Source organism: Rhea pennata, chromosome 6 (genome assembly GCF_028389875.1).
Source record: "Rhea pennata isolate bPtePen1 chromosome 6, bPtePen1.pri, whole genome shotgun sequence".
Classification (NCBI taxonomy): Eukaryota; Metazoa; Chordata; class Aves; order Rheiformes; family Rheidae; genus Rhea; species Rhea pennata.
Genome location: NC_084668.1, coordinates 6066274 through 6083186, shown reverse-complemented (window position 1 = coordinate 6083186; position 16913 = coordinate 6066274). Strand labels below are relative to the sequence as shown.

The following is a 16913-nucleotide window of genomic DNA, read 5'->3' as shown; positions in this document are numbered from 1 at the left end:
ACCAAGAACTTGCTGTCTCCACAGTGATGCTACTTCAATAAGATTTTTGTCGTACTCAACGTGGTTGCCAGCTCTCTAGTCTAGGAGAGTGTTTTAGAGGTGAGGGCTTGAAAACCTTCAGAGCTAAGCCAGATTCTGCTAAGCTCTCCATGGAGAATATTCTATTAAAAAGATGAGAAGTTTGTAGATGAGGTTAGAGATACTTCAAAGTTAAAATCGTGAAAACTCTTTCTTCTGTCCTTAGTTACAATTTTTAAGTTAGAACAATATTTAGGGTTTTTAACCATTCACCAAAATTCTAGAATGATCCTTTCCCAACATCTCAGACTCAAAGAATGGATGCAGATGATTCAGGAAAAAAAAAAAATCACATGCCAGCAACTACAGAGTTTATTCTGGAACTAAGGCAATTAATATTTATTTTATGTTTTATTATTTATGTTGGTGTCTTTGACTTAGGAAAAAAAATTGGAGAAAACTACTATTCCTGGGACTCACTCTTAAGTGTTTTTCTTTCTGACAACTGAAAAGCAGATTGTTTTTTGGTCCTCTGTGTACCTGAGTATGATTTATTATATTGAGGTATTGTATGTTCTTTTCCCATAGATTTAAACTAATGTATTATACTAGTTTGCACAGAATTGGCAGTCGTTTACCTACTGGAAATAAGAATTAGAATGTACTTCTTTACAATCAAGTGCAATACACTGGGATTTTTATTATGATTAAGCAATAGTTAAGAAACAGTTAAGAATTAGGAATTTGCATTATATTGTATCACAGTCTGTAATTATTCACCTTGTATCCAACAGGAAGATCCTGACAATCTTGAGAACAGCCACTAACTTTCTTACTGAGGCATTCATTAATGTGGCAGCCTTTCTCATCAGAGCCATCATTACAATCTTCTTTGTTATCACAAACATCATGTTGAGGAATACACTTCCCATTTTTGCACATAAAGAAAGAGCTGTTACATGACTGCTCTGGAAAAGAAAAGAAGAGCACATAGGACTTTTTCTTTGTGTAGTTTACTGGTATTTGAATCAGTTGCAACGGTTCAAATTCTAGTCTCCAACTTACTGTTTCTTCCTATGCATTTGTTTCATTTAATTGAGAATCCTCAATATTATCTCTGAACAAAATATAGTAGCAGTTCTACAGTTTACAAAACTTAGAAAACACGGTTTTCCTCCCTGGTAGATGTTGCAGTGTTTAGTAACATGTGTGACCTAACTCCAAAATGTGTTTCCTTTTCTGAGTACACTGGTAACAGTCTTTTTTCCCTGTTGACAAAATGTTAAGGCAACTCCTGTCTTTGACATCCCCACCCCTCACAGATTTTGTTGAAACTCGTCAATGTGTTTAAAGTAAGACTTAATGCATGACCACTTTCAAGATTACACACAACTCATTTCCTTAGAGTTGAAATGAAATATTTCAAATTAGAAGCCTAGTAAATATCTATAGCATCACATATTTGATGTAATACAAATCAAAGTCCAAAATAGTACGCTGACAACACTGAAGACACATCAAGTAGAACTATACATAATTAAAATACTCTAATCTTTAAGAGGACTTCTGTAATTGGACTTAGAAGTTAAATTTGGGAAGAGTAATGTGAGAACTAGAGGCTGAAACACAAGATAACTTCAGGGAATTTTCCTTTTGTAATGAATGACTTAGATCAGAACCAGAACGGATAGTTGATACACATAGCTACACCTAGCTGTATTACTATATATTCCATACAAATCCCATGATGTGAAATATTGTAAAATTCATTTCAGTTTTTGAGATTATCTGAAAATTCTTATGTATGTTTATGATACTAAGAACTTTTGTACTATTGTGAATAGACTAGCAATACCAAATTGAAGTACTCCTTGTGAACTGAAATTTCAGCAACAATATAGAATTTTCAACCAATTACTATAGTTTTGGACATTTCCATTTTATATGGTTGTTCCAATTACTCATATTCTACATGACTCACATTTCAAATTCAATGCTAGTTTTATTAACTATGGGGAATTTTATGGCTTACTTCAATAGAAACTGCTACACCATATCTTCCTAATTTAAAACAGGATATGAGGCTGTACATGTGCTCACCTATGCGACAGATCCTTTCATCTACATTCACATTTTTCAAACCAGAATAAAAAAACTTAAATAAATTTAACACAGAGGCATCATACATATGATCCCTTACCTCAAAGTAAATGAATGATTTCAACAAAACCCGCATAACAAACTATGTTACTGTGTAATGAAGTGATTAAAATCTAGACAAAAGAAGTGGACTTTCAAGAAGTCACAGAATAGGATACCATAGGCAGACCAGGATTCATTTACTATTCAACAGTCAGACCTCAACAACACTATTTGTGCCCATAAATAAATAAATAAAAACAACCACATCCATTTAGCAATTTTCTAATAAAGCTATATTTGTGTTTACTGTAAAGGGAACAGCTTAACCTCCCTGATTTATGATCCAGTTCTGCATATAAACATTAGGTACACTGAATATGTTTAGGACAACAGATCAGCTAGTACATGTGTTGACAATAATTAAGATAATACCATCTTGGTTTAGTACTAATAGAATTTATGCATTAATGAACTATTGAGCTGTTAGCTGAGGTTTTGATTGCCCAGCGTTGACAAAGTATGATCACATTCTCCTTCTATGAAATAAGGAACATCAGACAGAGAACTGTATCTTTAAGCTACTCGGTTTTACATTTGTCTGTCTACAATTCTAAATCATTGTTTTCAGAAAGAAGGGTAACATACATTACTCAGAAAATGAAATACAAACCTGAGCTTTTGCATTTTATGTTTATAGGTGCTTCATCAGAATGGTCTGGGCAGTCAAAGTCCCCGTCACACTGCCACTGAGAATTTAACAGACACCTTCCATCAGCACAAGTGAACTCTCCAGGACGACAGTGACGATACCCTAGAAATACAGTAATCAATGACTTCATATTTTGTTTCACACTTTGGACGTTAAATTTTGCACATAGAAAGCAAAACAAGTAAAAATGGATCTTGTTGTGTAAAGCTCTATATGCTTACACATATGACTGCCAACAGAGAAATCAAATGTGTCTTACATAGTACAAAATAGTCACAAAACAATTGCAACATATGTAAAATACATATCTGAAACTCTCATCATAAACAGATTTTTCTTTAGATGTAGTTTAACTTTTTCCTATTTTAGGAGACAGCTAATAGACTTTCTAGAAGTTGCTATACTCAACAAATACTTTTACACCACACTTACCACTTCTTTCCCTTAAATACATGCAGAACACTAACCCTATTAAGCATACATTTTCTTAACCCTCTTCAAAGTTAATAAATATATATCAACTTTTACAACATTTTCAAAATTGAAACAGGTTTCTAACAGAAAATATCAACATATAAAATAGCAAAGAAACTAGAGACAAACATTTGCTTCTTAGAATCTGACTTTTTAGAAACAACCAGTATAAAAACTTAGAAAAGTCAGAACAAGTTTAGCCTTTCCTATACAATCTTGAAAAATAAAAGTTGGAAAATTCCCAGATGGCTAATCATCTTTCATTTTTAAGATATTTACTTTTAAGATTTTCTTATACCAAACCAGCTACTGAAAACTTACCTTCCTATTTGGGAAAGAAAACTGTAATTTTTCCTATATATTATTTGTATAAATTCTACCTCAAATATCTGTACCCTTTTAAAAGACCTCTCAAAGCAAGACTAAATTTAACTTAAAATTCAGATAATCTGTACAAAATTGAAGGCAGATGTTGGGAAATTATGAAGAAGGGATCAGAGACAGAAGGTAAAAATGACCAAGAAAAACAGAAAGCATGTGGCAAAGGAGAGTATGGAGTAGTCAGGAGAAAATGCTTAAGGGTAAATTTTTGTGTATTAAATATGCACACTGCTGCTAAGTTATCAAGGAAATCTTTTACTTGATTTAATTTGTATTTTTAGAGACATAAATCAAAAGTTATATACATGGAGTTACCGTGATTTTGGTTCATTGAAGAAAATCCCACAAATAAACTTAAGCAAAGAATGAAGGCTTACAAAAATACAAGGTAAACATGACTATAAAACAAGAATTACACAGTAAGACTCTTACAAAGAATGATTTTGCAATTTTTTTCTTTAATTAATTTCAGTTAGGTCTAATACTCTTTCCTCTTAAAAAAAAAAAAAAAAAAAAAAGGCAGATTTTAAGCTCTAAAAACTTGACTTGATTCTTCTAAGAAACAAATCCAAAGTGGTAGTAACTACTGAAACTGATTAATCTGTAAACATCAGAAATAAGCACTGACAAGAGTTAAACGTGAGAAGCAGAAAGTTAATATTTGTTCTTTCTTCAAATTACTATATCCCCAGCCATGTGGTATAGTTTTTTTCTGCTAGCAGATGGAGACATGAAATTTTACTGTCTGGGATGAGCTCTCCCTCTACATCAAGATCTTTAATCCACTTGTAGTTTTAGTTGTCATTTAGAAATATGTTAATGTACTACTTTCAAAGCACAGTATGCTATTGCATCAATTATAATCATCGATTTGAATTCAAAATAGTTCAGTGGTCTTTTGAAGGATTTACTAATTTTTTTTCTCTCTCTTTACATAGATCATACTTGGAAGAAAGTAGGCTGGCTTGATACTGAAAAAAGGTGAAGGCTTTTTGGTTGTCTGAGGTTCCTTTGGTTGGAAGTGTTTATAGGCCAATAGCTTTACCTCAACTCTGTAGTGTTTCACAAGGATGTTGTCATGGAAAGGGTCACTATCTCTACAGAAAAGGGGCATTTGCTCCTTCTTTTACACTAATATTGCTTCACTCCAGATGAGTATAATTTAAAGAAATCAGAAACTGAAATCAAAAACTTCTTCCTATTTCTGTATTACCTTTTTAGTTAGCCATATAAATACAGTTGAAATCTTTAATCTAGAATATCCTTCAACAGGGCTTCCCACAAAAACTTTTTGATTCTTAAGAACATAAGAAATACGCTAGAGCATCACACCGACAGTTCATCTAGACCAGTAGTCTGTCTCCCTAGAACCAACAGGGGATGCTACCTAGGGAGAATATATTTGTTCAGTCTCCCCAGCTTCTATTCTTTTTTTAAAAAACAATTAATTAATTTTTAAGATTTCATAAGACAAGATTGTAAAATGGAGTCAAAACTTATATCAAAGTAAATTTCAAGGAGTAGAAGAATTTTGAGTTTTCTATACTTTTAAAAGGAATACCCTAACTTACCTTTTATGAATGAATTTCAAATCAAATTTTATCCCACTCAGTAGACAGACTGCTCAGGAATATTTATTATTACTATTATTTTGGACATCAAGAAGCAAAGGTCTAGCAGGCTATGGCCAGTCTACCTAGTTTCAGCCCAAAACAGAAAACAGAAATTAAGGGTTTAAAATCTTAGTGAATTAGATGGTTTATCTTTAATTCCTGTTAGCACCTAAAGACTTTGAAAAGTCTGTTTTGTCATGCCTTCCTCTTCTATATGAGTTGTTCCCTTTCTTGTAAAATAATGTATCTCTTTCCTAAAATTACGCTATAACAACAGGTTTACCACATTGTTTTAGCTTAATCACACACAACAGTACCTATCTGATTACCAGCTAATGGAAAATTGAATTGGAGCAGCTCAAAACAATTATGTTGTTGCAGATTTCAGTATACTTGGTAGAAGTTAAACAGAGTCAGTGCTGGTAGGCAAGTCCACACTACAATTAGATCAGGAGTTTGTACACCCTCTTCTGTTGCTAATTCCTCCTTCTGAAAGTCTAGTGAACCAGCACTATTTATATGTGAGTATTTTTAGGGCCCATGCATCTGTGTGATGCTATAGAAAACAAATGAAATGTACCAGCAAGAATACCAGCACGAAATTATAAGCATCTAGAAGAAAATGCATGTATTCCTGAACTTTGTGAGTAACTGTTTAGGTCTAAATAATTTTTTAGAAATCAAAGCCTCTTTTAAGTAAAATTTGATCAAAGCAGCACCGGCACACATGAAGCTAAAGCATCCACGTTTCCAGCAGGCGGGACGGACAACAGCATCACACGCAGGCCCAGACGAAGGGGCCCAGTCCCGCGGTGGGGGGAAGGTACACGTAACTCTGTGTGCAGGGTATTCAGAACTTTGGGAGATTTCATTATAGGAGGGGGTTTAGAAATTTGTGGGTGTATATTCACATTCTGTAAGCGTCTGCTAAGGTGGTTTGTCTGTGGCATTGCTGCTATTGATTCTAAGCAACTGATCCCCAGTTATGTCATTAATAGCTCAATTACCTGCTTTGATCATGATTTGCTTTAAACTACATGAACAAAGCAGTTTTTCCCTAGAACAACTTACTGTTATAAGCTCAAAAAGCCATATAGCTTATGTAAGTGAAAAGGAAACAAGAGTCAGCCAGGAGAAGAGCATGTTCTCTTCTCTCTTCTAGGATGCCTAAGTTCACACTGGCAAGCTGTGCGGTGAATGTAGAATGGAACAGCTGCTAACGACGACCCAATACGCACTCCACATGCAATTCAGAATTTAAATTTCCACCAGCCCTAATCTGTTCTTGAAGACTTCACGGCCAAGCTGGCCAGAGCACATAATCTGGTTCAGCTTCATTCAAAGTCTTTCTTCTCCCCATCAGTTCATTTGCTTTATCTCTGCTCCATACGAGCCAAAAAACAGTAAGTGCCGACAACTTAGAGATTCGTTTTAGAAGTGCATTCCTCATCTGACCTATATAATGTAGATGTACGCAGGAACGGCTGCTGCCTCTAAAGTACCAGCCTACTCCTGACGAGCATGAAGGAGAAGGGGCAATCTGCCATGGGAGCAGAACTTCTCCGTGTCATGTACAGTTTCAGTGCTGTTCATGAAATCTATTCTTTATATGACTAAAAAGAGGGTGTTTATTTACTATATTATCATACTCTTTCTCTTCAATGTTTAATTGTATGGTAAATTTAAACCTTACATGAAAAAATTAACTAATTGTAAATATCACATATATTTTTTTCTTTTAATCTTTGAATGCCTACTTACATCATTTATTCATTTACACCTTTCAAGTGGTTTGTACATTAGAAATGGCTAAACTATATATCTAGCTATCTTCTGCTGTGGTTCTCCAAGTACATTTTGCAGAGTATATAAATGATATAGATTTCAATTGCACAAAGAGAGAAATAATAATTTGTGCATCTGTATTTTTTTGGACAGAATTTCTAAATTCTATTTTCCATAAATATTATTTACACAAATGAATGTTTCTGAGTACTACTCAGATAGGCTCTACCCACACAGTCATATTCATTCCTGAATTCAAAAGAACAGTGAAAATTAAACATCTGCATATGGCTTCTGTTGATACCATTTAACAGCAGTGATAATAATGACAGATGTATCATTCCTTGAGAGAAAAAAAATGCATACGGAGACAAAGACAAAAATAGACATATAAAAATAGATATAAAATAGATATAAAATATAGATAAATAGAGAACAAGAGGTCACAGACTATACTTTTTAATTCTATTAAACATAGTTTGTAAGCAACCATAAGTCAAAACTAAGGCAAATGATTTATCATTGCAGTTCCAGGTCCAAGTTCATACTAAGTTGCATTCATTATTGCACACACTGAAAGCCAACGCTTAAACAATTTTAGAAAGGGAACAGTTTTCTTATTCAATAGTGACTTAAATTTATAGATCTTACAGAAAGCCAGTTAACAGCAGGTAACAGTCTGAAATTTTTCTGTTTACAATACTTTGGTTATACTTGCCACATTCCAGTGATTCATCTGATCCATCTCCACAGTCATCATCATGGTCACATACAAACTGTTTGGGAATGCAGACTTTATTATGGCACATGAAAGCATTCTCGTCACAAGTGTTATTAGGAGCTAAGGAAAATAAAGCACATAAAAATAAATAAAACTGAGAGCAGTAAGACATATAGCTATTTTTTAATAGAAAAATGAATAGAGAAGTAAATAGTTAGTCTGAATGGATTCAATGTAAACAACCATAACTTCTGAGTCATATATAGAGTGTCATACAGTTAGACAGTAGAAAAAGCTACTCATCACTAAAGAGATAAAGGTGGCTAAAATCTGAAGACACCTGAGCCAAAAAAAAAAAAAAAAAATCAGAAGTTCATGCTCTGGCTCTGAGGAACAAAATGTTTGAAAATACAGATGTTCTTCCTATGTTACACTGCTCCTGAACAACAGCCCTGTAAATTCTTCCATATTTAATATATAGCTCAGACTAGAAGTCATAAATGATAGAATATACATTTAACGGTGAGAGATAGTTATTTCAATATTTTTAACCTATACCATTTTTACATACATTGGTAAAACAAAACCCATAATGATATCTCCAAACTTCTTTATTATTGAACTCCTGACACCTTTAATAGGAATGCATCTCAGAAGGCTGCAAGCAACAGTTTATAGTGCAAAAATACCAAGAGCTGAACAATTAGCTAGACTAAACTGGAGACTGAACTGTCTGTGCTTTTTTGATGTACAGTCTCTCTGACATGCAGCATCATTTTTTTCTTCCAGAAGAGGAAGAAAACTGCACAGTCAATAACACCATGCTAATTTTCATTAGTAAACCTGGTATATAATGTATATGAAGTGACACACACACTGATCTTCAGCTGGTATACCTCAGCATGTATTAACAAAAACCAAAGACTGAAACACTGAAGGATCTGAGCAGGTATGCATTTGTATGTGTCAATCTTTAATAATAATCTTGACAGCATAAGGGCATAATACTGTACATAACAACACAAACAGAATTTGGTATAATAAAGGCAAAAGCACTGACAAAGGAAACACCAGACATTTTTAATACAGCAACATACCACAGCCTGCTGTAGAGAGTTCATCACTTCCATTAGGACAGTCTCTTTCACCATCGCAAAGCCAGTGTTGAGGAACGCAGGCATGGGAACCTAAGCAACTGAATGCATCTGCTGCACAGGTTACCGAACCTGAAAAAATACTACTGGTCAGTCTTGACCACGGTCTCACTGATTTTTTTTTTTTTTTTTTTTAAGCTAATGGGTAATGACTGGGTATGGGGTTTTTACTTTAAAACAATGCTGAAAGAAGATTTTGTTCTGCACAGTGTGTTAAACATACAGGCCAAGACTGTATTTTGCAATAAAATTTTGACAAAACTTTCTAACTTTCACCCAGGCTCTTAAAAGCACTTTCTGCAAGGAATGTTGATTTATTCTATTTCACGAAAACTATCCAACAGAGCAACTTTACAAATCAGTTTAGAGCAAACACTGTATGTTTAGCTTGACTGACTGAAAATGGATTATTCTTGTAAAAGGTATAATCCTCAGATTGCTGTACCCTATGCCAGGATACTTAAGGTATTCTAAACTTTGATGGATCACTCGCAAATATTCAATAGAGAACAACATGTATCAAGTATGCTAGTAATGGGAGTAAGAAAATCTCTAACAGTTCCAAGTAACTCACCACATTGTTTATTTGAGTAAATGCTCCCCCCGCCATTTTAAAATAGGCTTTCCTCCAGATGAGGTTATTATATCATAGTTTATTTCATCCTGTTTTAAGATAAACTTTTACACAATCCATCAGTTAATGTCTTCTCCTGGGTAAGTCAAAGTTACTTCAGTAAAAAGGAGATGCTGTATTTTCCATGCATTTTGATTAGAAATTCATGAAAAAAAATCTTCACAGACTGTATTTGATTATATTTGATTTTATTACTTATTCAAGATGAAAGCCAACTTCTCTTTACTTTTACTCATTCGACATTTTCTTTGATTTTGTATGTTTCTCAAGACTGAAAACCCCAAAGTTATCTTGATCTCTCTTTTTTCTTGCAATTCAGATTTGTCTCCTGTTTCTAAGAAGAAATGCAGCCTCAGCTTCCACTTCATAACTGGTGTGGATTTTTCCCTCTTCAAGTGATGCCCTACAATCTTATAGGAGGGGCTTTCTTCTGAGAAGAAATCTACAACCTACTGTAAGTCATCAGATCAAAGGAATTACTCCTGAGCAGCCTTAAAAGAAAAGAAAGTAGTAATGTCACTTAGTAATTTGCTGATATTTGGCCTTTTCTGTTCAACTTTTCCTATTTTCTTTTCTAAACTTCCCATTAAGCTTCAGGTTTTGATGTTTATTAGGATTTTACATTGTTCTATAGCAGTCCTAGTTGAGGTGGTTGCCTTCTCATTTCATACCTTCTCCCCTGATCCTGTTCCTAGAGGTGAGAGACAGACATCACCTTGCTTGTCAAACAGACATTGCCTCTAACTCCCCAGTCTTCAGTCTGATCCAAACACCATGAAAAATGTGATGCAAGATGGATGCCAAATTGAAGTTAAAGTAACAACTCATTCATATTTGCCCACATTAGAATTGTATTTTCCACTTTCATCCTCTTCATTTTTTTAGCATTTCTACATCTGTGTTTGATGAGGATACTAATTTAACAAACCACAGCTCTGAAAACAAATCGAGGAGTTTTCTTTTCAGTTTACTTAATGGAATACTTAATTTTATTAAAATTATCATAATTAACATAGAATTATTATTGTGGTATCAGACGTTAAGTGTAAACTATTTTTTGTTGTTGAGTGGACTTCAATAATTTTTTTAAATGAACATGTATTTAAGAATTAAAAGTTGGATTTTTTTTTAAGAAAACTGTAAAATACAACATAGATAAGGGGGCATCCAATATATAAATTATCATGAAACTATGACAGTATCACTTGACTTGATGTGATTTTCTGAAAGAATTCACTATGGCATCTCCACTCAACTGAGCCTCAAAATAAAAGGAAAAATTTCAATTTCCTATGCAATTAAGAGCTTTGGATTTTGACAGGAATATTATCCTGTCATGCCTATGATTGTATCTAGAAAAATTTAAAGGGAATAGAAGAAAGAGCTAGAAAAAGACTGCTTAGAATCTTCAGGCACTTATCATCAAAATGCAAAGCTCAAATTGAGATACATAGGTTTTACCTTAGAAAAGGGGAACAGAAAAGTTTGGTTCTCATTTTGCCCATGCCAGTACACCATTCATTTCTTCACTGATGGACTATATTCAAACCATACACTACTAATAAAAAGTTTCTACCAAGTTGGTGTGGGAAGGGGCAGATACCCTCTAACAGCTTAACCTTAAAAGATATGGCCTTCTGAGATGTTATGCTTGTTCCCTTTCCACCACCTTCATGGGTGGAAATGATACAGAACTAAGATTATTCTACTTACCACAAACAGCATCACTCTCATCTAAGCCATCTCCACAGTCATCCTCACCATCACAAGTCCATTGCTTAGAAATGCACTTGTGTGCAGAGCAGGCAAATTGATTCCATGAACAGGATGAATCTAGGAATGACACTGGTGACTTCATTTGTTAGGTTCACAACAGCACTGCACTCTTAGTGTAGTTTAGGATCTCCTAACCACTTGTTTTTCTCCTCCTAATTTAGTGTATTGATATACTTAAATACGGTATAATCCTACAGCTGTATTCAGGATGTAAACAGTTGCTTAACACTTTGAATTCATCAATACATTTATAAAAAGTGACACTCAGAAGGCTTATACTGTAGTATTTTTAAACATTTTGCTAGTAGCATGAGGGCAAATACTTTAAAAGCATAAGAACAGTTTATGTATTTCATTCACATGGATGTTTTAAGTATAGTGAACTGCTTTATTTTGGTAGTAGAGCAGAGACTGCACAGTCTGAATTTTCAAACATTTCCCTCATCTTGGTATTGCAGTACTTAATTATATCTTTAAAACATTCCCTGTTCTTTTTCTCACAAAAAGTTGCTGTCTATTTGCATTCTATTGTCCCATTTACGCTTTTGTAAATATTCAAAGAAATAATGTGCTTTTGCATTTTCAAAGATCACTCTGCGGAACCATTCTAAGTAAATGTCACTATTAAGATCTTTTCTGTAACTTTAAAAGCCCACTTTCCCTAGCTTTCTTCAACATTTATTTTGTTTTAAATTGTTTTTGTTTAATAGGGCAAAACGTTTTCCCGCTCACCCACGAACACAGCCTAATAGATTTTACAATGCTGTATGTAGGTATGTAAATTTACAAAAAAATGAAAATGTCAACATCAAACTAACTATGCCTGATGAATGTGGTCAGGACTAAACCTCTACATTTCTTGGGTTACAGCAGTACCTAATTTTTAAGACCAGAAAAGTAAATTGCACCCAAACAAGGGTGCATGTTAATGGAAACAGGGTCATTAAGAGAGTAGAGTATAACTTCTGTTCAGTTAACCCACAGGAATTTGAAGTGAAAGATCAGCTCTCACTGCCTTCCTCTTTTATTAGGCAGTGTTTAAGAATCTTAAGAGATCTAAGATAGAACAGTCTTAGACCTGCTTTATAACGTATGCTATATTTTACTCACATATATGAACTTTGTTGTTACTTTAAATAATTATACCTCTATAGCCTCTGATGCAAAGAAAGCTCATAAAGATCTATTTGACTTAATTCCTCCTGGAACTACACTATATCAATATGAACTCATTATGTTCATGAAGTGTCCTAATGAATGTTTATAAAGACTTAGTGTAATCAATATACATTATAGCAATAGGAAAGTCTGTATAGAAACAAATCTTTTGGAGAAAAAAAATGTTCATAGGGCTTTCATTCTGATAGTAGATAGGGTTTAAAACACTGGAAAACTCAAAATAATAGAAATTTTACTCTGAAAATGAAAATAAAAATGTAGTATTAAGCACTTTTTTTACACTGCTCTACACTCAAACACTGATGTATAAATACACACTTTGTGTTTTCGAAGTGCATCAATGATTACAGAAGCACAAATAAGACAAAATGCTCACCACAGTGCAATTCATCTACTCCATCCTCACAGTCTTTCTGCCCATCACAAAGCCAGGTGTTCAGAATACATCTTCCACTAGGACAACCAAAATAATTTTCTTCACATGTGGGTTTGTTTTGAACTGTGATAAAATAAAGAATGTAATGTAAAATGGTGTCTGCTAGTATGATTAGGAGCCTAATACAATTCTGCTAAATTTCTAAAAACTAATGGATAGCAAGATGATTATGTTTACAAATGTTATTTTTATTATTGAACTGTGTCCATACATATTAGTGAATAGTGATAGCTAAGTACTTTAGGAAGCTGAAGTAATTTATTTAGAGAGGAAACAGAAAACAGCTTGAACCTAAATAGGAAAGTAGTTCAGTTCACAGATTTTGAGCTCAGTCAAATCAACACTGCTTGCTGATTTATACCAGCTGAAGATATGGCTCTTCTTTCTGATTCATCTGCCAGCATCAACAAGATAACCTAACTGCTGCAGTATTTCTGTCACATTTTTCTGGGTTAAGCTACAACTGATGCATGTACTGACTACCTGGAATGTTACTGATGCTGGAGCCAGAGATTTAGACTTTGTCACAAATGAAAATATTGTTGTTGCTTGCCTTTTTCTTTGTAGAGGCTAAGAGCCATTTTATTTTAATAAATGCTTGGAAAACAAATGCAAGAAAAGAAAACATACCATATATTTAGTTTCATAACACATATATATTAGCAAATGAGTGGCATACATTATTTTCAATATCTCAAGCAAGCACATTGTCTATAAAAACATAGGCAATGTGCATTAATTCCAAATACTGGAAATCACTGGAGCTCTTTGTCAAGTTTTCTGTTATATATAAGGGTTAATATAATATATAAGGGTTATCTGCACTGTTTTTCTTTTCTTCCCCTTGGTCTCTCTTGCTCTCTCAGAAAAAGATAAAATTTTGCTGTTTATGGCTTCTACAGCTGTATGAATACAAAAAAAGAATAAGGAAAGTAGTGGGAGGTACTGTGAAGACTGGGTAGAATTAAAGACTAACTATAGCCATCCCTAAATAAATATTTTGCCTTCGTTTTCTGTAAGAACAATGGCACTGAACAAATACAAGATAGTTAAAGGGAATATTTGTATTATATTTGTAATACAGAAAACACTCAGAAACTTAATGTGCCAAAGTCAGTCAGTTTTGAACGACATTGCAAAGGAAATCAAAACTATGCTGAATTGAAACAATCCTGCTTTTGAATAGAGAGACGTATGATCCAGGCACTTAGGCACACAATAAAATGATAGAAATTCTTGGCACACATTTGAAAGACAGAATAGAGTAATACAAAGAAATGGACAATGGAATAACATGCAACACTAGTTTACTGAAGTTATATCAAACTGCCCTCAGAATCTTCTTTGGAGGGGAAAAAACGTATAGACAAGGAAAATGCAGTAAATCTAAGGTATTTTGAGTTGTGTTATATGCAGCAAATTATGAAGAATGATGAGATAATCCAGAGAATAAGGAAATTATTACGAAAACTGAAAATTAATAGGCATCTGGTTTATAGAGAGAATGAAAGTTCTTAATGTCAGGTTGAATGACAGTAGTACTTAAGTTCTTCCAGGTTCATTCTGGATCTTGGTAATACTTTCATCTACGATGCCAGCAAAAATATAAAAGAATTCTAATATAAATTGAATATAATATAAATTGAATATAAATTTGATGACACAAAATTGGGATTTTCACACAGAAAAATACTCAATAGGAATAATCAGATGATGTTGATTACTAGGCTAGCAAAAATTAGATGGTATTTAACAGTCCAAGACTCATGATTTTGTTCTTAATGATTAACAACAATTATTCCTAAGGAGAAGAAAGAGATATTGGTCACAGGAAGACTATGAAAATAAACAAAGAAAATTTAAAATTTATTGAGAAAATCTTTTTCAGTGACACAAGAAAGAAGACTTCATATAGTATACCGCATACTGGTCTAGTGTGTTCAAGAGATGCAGACTGAGATGATTACAATGACACAGAAAAGTGTCCCATCTTGACAGAAAAATGCTAAACTGCCTTGGCTTATTTGCCATTGTGAATAAAGATGATTAAGGATACAATTACTGAAAGACTACAAAGTCCTTCTCAGCGGAAGGACGAATGAGTATAAACCAGAACAGAGGTAGGCTAGAAATTAAAAGAATGAGTGAAGTTCTGGAAGACAAATAAAATGGGCCAAAAATAGTACTATTTTTTAACTCTATAAATTTTTTAATGATGAGAGCTCAAGGCATAGGAGAGGAGCTATAGGCTTGTTGTCCCTAGGGCTTCTTTTGACAGTGCAGTCTTCAGCTTAACTAGAATGTTATAGGATGGCCCTAATCCTACAAATATGTCTCAACAAACCTGTGATCATTTTTGCATTCTAAATACAGGTTTTTGTTTCTTTATCTTTTATGTTTATAAGTTATACTTAATGTTCTTAAAGGAGAAATACTGAGTAAGAATAAGCAGCAAAACCTAAGTGCCGTCTTTCTTTGGGTACGGATCTAATATTGTTATTAGTTATTAATATTATTATTAGTATTCATAGTTAACATTAAATATGGCACTAAGTGTCCAAAGGATGGGAGTTAAGGCTTGTATAACCCCTAAAACTTCCTATAAATCAAAACAGATTATAAAATAAAGATTTATGCATAATATATCTAAATATTTATCCATGACTGAGAATCACATTTTGTACAACACTTCAGAAGTCAGGGTAACCAAAAGAACCTATAAAGTGTTAAAAAGTAGATGCTAAAATCATGATTATGAAATTACAAGAATCTCTCAAGACTGCAGAAGAAACTTGCACAAACGTACCACACTTCTGCAAGTGAGATTTTTCTCCACACTGATATTAAACAGATTTTCTATTCAAATAGAAAACTATTTAAACATTAAAAACCTTCTGCTATCTTCTGAAGTTCATTCACGCTTACTCTGGCGATTCTGATAAAAGTTATGTAATTACATCTCATGAATGTAGTGGCTTTCCTTTCTGCTATGATATCTATGTATGTTGAAAATGTATTTTTCTAATAACATGTTAGTACTGTGCTTTTCACAAAAAAGGTGAGAGATACAAACAAAAATAAGACTTCAAAAATGTCAGGTAAGTTCGCTTCTTGTTTGTTTTGTATAAGATATTAAATTAACTTCTACTTTTTCTTAGTAGTTGTTTGTTCATCCCTATTTTAATGAGGGTTGCTTTGTCAAGACATTAGAATTATGATTTTTTTCCCTAGATGTTGCAAGGAGTGAACTTTATTTTGCATAGACAAGCAGAGAGAGACAGGGAAAACTGACTTGTAGGCTTATGTGAAAAGTAGCGCAATCTCCAGCAGAAAATAGCTCTTCTTTTTATGGAAGCCTACAAGCTCGACTCCAGACTGGAACTTAAGTGAACAATGATCTCTTAACACTGGCACAAGAGCAGAAAAGAATCACAAAAGCAGTAATCCTGAAATCTATCCTGGCAGCCCACACCAAGTACCTCAACAAAATAAAAAGGAAAAGTAAAAAAAGCAAAGAAGAGAAGAAATACCATCCACTAAAACACTAGCTAATAAAAGTTACTGAGTGAATATGCTGAAGCTTGATGAACTTGACATTTTGATGACTAAAGTTTAACTTAAATAATAAAAATGATTAATGATAGACCTAACCTGGAGGAAACAGAAAGCTAGTCATTACAGTTTTCTTCAGATAAATGCATCATTAATTTGTAATACCTTGCATAATTTGATAAAAAACAAAATATGATTGCTGAAAAAGCTGGTGTTCCACATTATTTGTATCTCTATATTAAGTAAAAAGTATTGAATGAACAAATACTTTGCAGCATAATTATAAAAACCAAAAATATGTTTTTTCCAGAAACAGAAATTAATATATATTTTTTTATT

General features: G+C 33.4%; 1 protein-coding gene across 1 annotated transcript in view; it reads right to left on the bottom strand.

Annotated features, from left to right (window-relative positions):
• LRP1B (LDL receptor related protein 1B) overlaps nt 1–16913 on the bottom strand; it is a 339912-nt gene that overhangs the window by 113059 nt on the left and 209940 nt on the right. Inside the window, exons 47-52 of the mRNA XM_062578228.1 lie at nt 12963–13085; nt 11345–11464; nt 8941–9069; nt 7841–7963; nt 2831–2971; nt 799–986 (exon numbers count right to left, since the gene is read on the bottom strand). Coding sequence (XP_062434212.1) covers nt 799–986; nt 2831–2971; nt 7841–7963; nt 8941–9069; nt 11345–11464; nt 12963–13085 — 824 coding nt within the window. The remainder of the gene's footprint in view (nt 1–798; nt 987–2830; nt 2972–7840; nt 7964–8940; nt 9070–11344; nt 11465–12962; nt 13086–16913) is intronic.